The sequence below is a fragment of the Pleurodeles waltl genome, chromosome 4_2, assembly GCF_031143425.1.
Source record: "Pleurodeles waltl isolate 20211129_DDA chromosome 4_2, aPleWal1.hap1.20221129, whole genome shotgun sequence".
NCBI lineage: Eukaryota > Metazoa > Chordata > Amphibia > Caudata > Salamandridae > Pleurodeles > Pleurodeles waltl.
Window position 1 is genome coordinate 306,616,072 of NC_090443.1, and position 6,668 is coordinate 306,622,739.

The following is a 6,668-nucleotide window of genomic DNA, read 5'->3' on the forward strand; positions in this document are numbered from 1 at the left end:
GAAACTCCTTCAATCCAAACCAGAAACCCTACCAATTGCAAGTGCTAATCAGCATCTGTTTGCTAACAAAGTCTTCATGGAATTTCTAAAAGTAGCACTGTTTCCACCCACAAGAATTCAGCTAATACACTTGTATTCTACAGGGAAAGAGCCCACATCCTCTCTTGTACCATGCTATACCAGTAGTAGCGAAAATAGTTCCTCAGGTTTAATTACTCGAACTCGCTCAAAAAGTCCTAATGCTGCGCTCACAAGTGGTCAGTACAAGGTTCTGGTCTTTCACACAGCAGTGGGCGTTTACACAAGAGGGGCCATTAGGCCACTCACACTAACAGATGAAATCATATCTGGTAATTAACTATGCTGGATCACAAAACAGTATGCGGTCACCATACCTTATATGCTTAACTAAAATCCAAAACAAGCTCTAAAAATGAAAGCCAGAATAACAGATAAACACACAGTTGGGCACTCTGGGCAGGGGATGATCCTGTATACCATGTAGGGGACACACCCGTCCAAATGTATTCCTTATCGGCAAACCCAGTGTCTCCCCTTTTTATAAGCTGGTTTTCTAAAATAATATGCTTTTAGTTTGTTTGTACCCAATAATTTTTATCTTGCCTGCACTACCACAGACCTAGAAAGAACATTTTAACAGATCTCCACTAATGTCAAATGTTTAAACTTCAAGATCTTTCAGGAACCAGAGGTAAATTATATTATATAACCTTAATCGGCCTTGGAATCGAGGCACAAATAGTAAGAAGTTAACTACTATCAGGGTAACAAATTTCCTTGTTAGGCACTCCTTATCTAACCGCACTACAGCAAATTAATTTTCTGCACTAGTAAGGCTAACATTTTGCCTAAATTAGGCAACACCTATATATATATATATACACACACATATATATATATATATATATATATATACACATACACACACACTGGCATTCCTTACAGATGACATTAACCATAACCCAGTCAGTACGTAACACCTGTCGAGAAGGTTTAACTGCTCCATTACCAACTTCCTCTGTCTTATTTGATCAAAAAAACAAGGTTATGCACTTAGGCAAGTACAGCTACAAATCTGCATGGTAGTACAATGAAAAGTATATTTTTTGGGGACCATTTTCAGCTACTATTCCCAAGAAATTCATTAAACACAAAAAAGATTAAAGAGTGCGATTAAGTTCGGCAACTGAGTTGTATTTCTTTTTTGGCTAACCCTATTTAATGATGTGCAGTTCCAGAGGAGCCCCTCACCAGGTTTACTACAGTTAGAGAATACTATGGGTGAAAACGTAAATATGTTAATATAGGCCATTGTAGACACGAGGTACTTGCATCAAAAGTGGCTGTCCTAACCACGTGCCCTAAGTAAAATGTCTGTACTCTTGCAATTTAGAAATGCATTGACGACTGACAGTAAAGTTATACTGGCCTTTCTTTCAAAAGTGACGACATTTCAGGTACCTGCAAGCTTGCAATCCCTATAACATACTGGTGCCATAAGGGTTGTGCCCGATATTTATCTTGATATTGTATAACAACAATTGATGCAGAACTTGACATGCTTTTTACCTTATGCCATATCATACTGCTTCTTGTCTATGACTTGATCACTAAATGGCATATGCAAAAAAAAAAACTATCATGTCGATCAACATTCAGTTTAATGTTGCACGCATACTGGATTTTCTCTGTAAAACTAAAATCAAAGTCACCTTTAGTAATGTTACAAAATGTGTACCTACTGCTCATACCAGACTACTGTTTTGCATATAGAACTGCTCTCAATGGCTCATAGTCGGCAGACTTCCTTGGTAATTCAAAGGGCCATCGTTTGCTACAGCTACTTGCATTAAACTGTCTAGTAGGGATCAAGCAACCCATTTTTCTCGTAACATTCTTGTGGCGAAAGATTTTCACGAGAAAGAAGCCTGCCTCGCCGGGTTCCATATCGCTAATTCCATATCGCAAGAAAGATTACGCCATCCTGCCACTATTTTATCTTTAATATCTCCATCACCCGCCATGAACACAGGAAAAGGAGTAATCAGGCAGGGTCACCCATCAACAAACACCATATCCTACTCCGGTTTGGCGGCAGGCCAGAGAACCCACACACCCCTCCCACTCCGATACTACCTACGACATTGGAAGCTTACCAGTTTTGCAAGACCTACTCAAGCTGCTGACCACATGAACCGAGAAAAAGCCTACACTCGTTAACAACCACTCTTACTCAAACCAGAAAAATAACTCTGCTAAACAGTGCAAAGAATTGGTGAACATGCGATTTAAAAAAAAAAAAGTATTCCTCATTCTCCTTAAAATGAGATAGTTATCACAATTCACTACCTTCCAACTGCATAAGAGGGCAACGGAAACGGCCACACTTTATTTTCAGAGACCCTGCAGTTTTATTATAAAACTAAACCATTATCGGTATACAGAGACGGTTTACAGGAAGCAGGTGCTACCTGTTGCATTTACATCAGTTGGCAAAACACATGAACAGTGTTGGACAACACGAAATTCATGCAATAGCAAAGCCTACAAAAGCTAGCTGTGTCCCCCAATACTCAAACCCTGTCAAAAAATTATAACGAACTCTTAAATGCAGGACACCAATCATTCAGCAATTGAAAAAGAAAAACAATGCTTCCTTTAACAAAAAAAAAAAACGTGTGTGGGATAAGCTAGAAGTCTTTAGCAAATGAAAAAGGAGGTGCAGTGAGGGGCCAAATAAGCAACAACTCTACACAAGCAGTCTCTCAATGGCCTGCTGCACAGACTGGATCTGAGGTTTGAGTTGGGAGCCCTCCTTAATTGTGACAGAGCAAGCGATGACAGGCCGTGACACCCCACAGGCTCTACCTAGCGCCTGCTTGGAGCGCACAAAGACATACGGCACATTCTTGTCTTCACACAACAGCGGTAAATGAAGAATGATCTCCAAAGGCTCTGCATCAGCCGCCATCACAATGAATTCAGCAACGCCGCGGTTCAGGGTTTTCGTGGCTGCAGAGAAAGTTAAAGCAGAGTTACGAGGTGGAACAGTGGTCAGAGCACACGTCATCTTCAACCATCAGCCAGAGAGCATTATATTATTAACTAGATGCTATAGAGCAAAGACAGCTCTTCAGAGATCTTCCAAACACCAATCTCACCCCACGAAACACAGGATTATCACTCTTCGTCAGCTCCCAACACTATAAATTCAGATCCCTGCCCAAATCCATATTTCTTCACCCAAATTGTTAGAAGTGGTTCACTCAACAGTGTAAGGCATCTCAAAACAATTGATAAATATTGTATTTTTTGTGTAGACAGCAGACTAGGGAACAGGTCTAACTGTGTTTTGAAGAACACTGACATCACAAATTCTGCACAGTCCGACCTTCACCCAAACATTCCACCAGTTTGCACTTTGCAGATGCACAGTAAGGAGCCAAATTCGTGTTTAACCTTGGCCTATGGTGAATGTCAAAAGCAACCCGGGTAAGGAGGACAAAATTAAAGAGCACCAAACATTTTAGAATTCCACTTCTACGCTCCAGTGGTCCTTGCAGGAGTGGCTACAGTCATGCCCCCCCCCACCCCTCAAAAAATACACACTACTAGCACTATAAAGGAAACTTTCTTCAGAAAAGAAATGTGAAGGTCTCGGGGCTAGATTGCCAGCTACGGAGCTCCAAGTAACAGATTCAGTGATTGAACCTAGACTTCGAATCTTGCGGAGAAAATAAGCAGCCTTGAATTGACTTCTTATAAGAAGGAAATTCAGGCGCTATAAAGCTGCAAGTAGTCTATAAAAACTAACAATAATGCAAACACATATACAGTACCTTCATTGGCGCCCTTGCGCAATTGCTTGTAGTTGGCAGCCTGTTGCACCAGGTCCAGAAGCGTCTTGGTGAGCTGGGCATCTCCTAGGGGATAAGCCTTGGGGTTCACTTCAGGTTCAGTCTGAAACAAGAGAGAAAGGGATACACGCAGAACAGTTATGGGCAACCAAAACACCAGCGAGGGTGGGAATGAGAGCGCTCTAAATTTGGTTACAGATTTTCCTGGGTTCCCGTCGATAATGTTTGTCTTCAGCTTCAGTACCCAGACTATACTATAAGGTTCTTTCTTATTAATTTAATAATGTACTAGCGCACAGTACAAAATAATACCGAAGGTGACGCGCACAATAAATAGCGAGTAGGTGGATTAACGATTAAAGATTGTTAATGCATGATAATACGAGTTTACTTAAGGCTGGGCCCATATTGGGAAATCCTATAAAATACCAAAAGATGGCTCGGCCTAAGGTGGTCAATAATAAACGAGGCTTTGGAAACAGAATAACAGCTCAGAAACTCCTCCTTCCTTAAGAGACCCCCTTAGCCTTTCTCCCTTTTAACCACTTAATGGCAGTCCCGCAAAAAAAAAATGCCAGTATAACAGTTCCTTTCACCGCTATACTCTCCATCGTTAAGGCCTCTCCACTGCATTCACGTAGCCATCCTCATTTCCTTCCTCCCCAATTATTCCCCTCTATCCTTGCAAATTCGACTCCATATTCATAAAGTACTCCTTATTTAAGGGCTATACCATGGATTTAATTCTTCCTACCTTCCCTACTGTGCCCCATATCACCTATGTAACCGCTGGTATATTCCCAGTAGGCAACTGAAGTATGCCTCACAGGACGATGGAGATAACTAGATTTTAAAAAAACAGGGTTCTATCGGGAGTGGGTCCCTATCCTATCACCGTCATGAAGCTTTGACACTCCTGGCTAAAATGCGTTCTATAAATTTTACAAAAGTCAAATGATCACACTCTTGTGTGAAACTCTCCACCTCCATAACGTATTCGTTACATAACATTTATACCGTCTGCCTGCCTCACTACTCTATCGCCACAAACTCTACAATCTGCACCGTCCCATCCAGCGGCTTTTGCGCTTTCTTCCGCCATCCCATCTATTGCGCTATCAGTCTTTTAACGCTCTCTTGTAAGTCCTTCTTCACCCCCAACTTCCGGCCTGTGGAGTCCTGTAGCCCATTCCTGATTTCTATAGTTTCTTATAATTCCGGGCCCATTTTTCAGCCCCAGCACTTCTCTCCTTTTTAACATACCGCCTTCTTCGACGTTATAATGACCTAGACCCACTACACCTTCACACCCTCACATAGAGATCCCCCATATCGCTCCTCACCATGGTTGCAGCAAGTACCTCTCGGCCCGATGGAGCTTCACGGAGGATGATCGTACAGTACCGCGCTCAACTATAGCGGAAGTGACGTCACGGCAAGGCGACTCCAAGCGAGTCCTTCTTTACACGTGCGGAGCCGGAAGCGTTAACTAAATCTAGAGCACTAACCTCAATTACTGAACATCGGCCCCCATTGGAGCCATGCTGCTAGTCTGAGCAAAGTTAGCACCGAGCCAATTCATAAATAAGATATTAGCGATAATCTTAGTAAACCCAATATTACACGGGGACTACAAGTCCTAGGGCTCTGAAGAAAAAAAAGGAACTTAACTAACTAGTTACTTATAGGGTTGCCATCTTTCCAAAAGGAAAATGCCAGCCATTTGCTGTTTAACCCCTTCGATGCCATGCCTTCTCACCTCATGTGCCGAGCCTTTTTTTGGCTATTTTGGGCAGTTCTTGCTTAGGCCCTCATAACTTTTTGTTCACATAAACTAACCACGCCAAATTTGCGTCCTTTTTTTCCAACATCCTAGGGATTCTAGAGGTACTCAGACTTTGTGGGTTCCCCTGAAGGAGACCAAGAAATTAGTAAAAATACAGCAAAAATGTAGTGTTTTAAAAAAAAAAATGGGGGAAAAGGGCTGAAGAAGAAGGCTCGTGGTTTTTCTCTGAAAATGGCATGAAAAAGGGTTTGTGGTGGTAAAATCTCCACCTTTGCAGCTTTCAGGTGCAGGCAGACTTGAATTAGAAAACCTAATTTTCAACACAATTTTGACATTTTACTGGGACATACCCCATTTTTACTATTTTTTGTGCTTTCAGCCTCCTTCCAGTTAGTGACCGAAATGGATGAGAAACCAATGCTGGATCCCAGAAAGCTAAACATTTCTGAAAAGTAGACAAAATTCTGAATTCAGCAAAGGGTCATTTGTGTAGATCCTATAAGTGTTTCCTACAGAAAATAACAGTTGAAAGAAAAGAATATTGAAATTGAGGTGAAAAAAACTGCAATTTTTCTCCATGTTTTACTCTGTAACTTTTTCCTGCAATGACAGATTTTTGAAAGCAATATACCGTTACGTCAGCTAGACTCTTCTGGTTGCGGGTATATATAGGTTCATCAAGAACCCTAGGTACCCAGAGCCAATAAATGAGCTGCACCTTGCAATGAATTTTCATTCTATACCGGGTATACAGCAATACATTTGCTGAAATATTAAAAGTGAAAAATAGGTATCAAGAAAACCTTTGTATTTCCAAAATGGTCACAAGATAAGGTGTTGAGAAGCAGTGATTATTTGCACATCTCTGAATTCCGGGGTGCCCATACTACCATGTGAATTGCAGGGCATTTCTCAAATAGAAGTCTTTTTTACACACTGTCTTACATTTGGGAGGAAATAATGTAGAGAAAGACAAGGGGCAATAACACTTGTTTTGCTATTTT

General features: G+C 41.3%; 1 protein-coding gene across 1 annotated transcript; it reads right to left on the minus strand.

Annotated features, from left to right (window-relative positions):
• Positions 1-2,408: 2,408 nt before the first annotated feature.
• SNU13 (small nuclear ribonucleoprotein 13) lies at positions 2,409-5,333 on the minus strand. The gene is made up of 3 exons (XM_069231264.1): positions 5,222-5,333; positions 3,861-3,981; positions 2,409-3,033 (listed from the first exon to the last, which is right to left on the minus strand). Exons 1-3 carry the CDS (start codon positions 5,222-5,224, stop codon positions 2,771-2,773), a joined length of 387 nt encoding a protein of 128 aa, XP_069087365.1. The 5' UTR covers positions 5,225-5,333; the 3' UTR covers positions 2,409-2,770.
• Between the last annotated feature and the right edge of the window lie 1,335 nt (positions 5,334-6,668).

Bases quoted from the DNA above. Each gene is read 5' to 3' on its own strand.
- SNU13 (XM_069231264.1), bottom strand. The intron at 3,034-3,860 runs GTACTGTATATG...CTTTCTCTGCAG, and splicing joins GCGCAAGGGCGCCAATGAAG to CCACGAAAACCCTGAACCGC.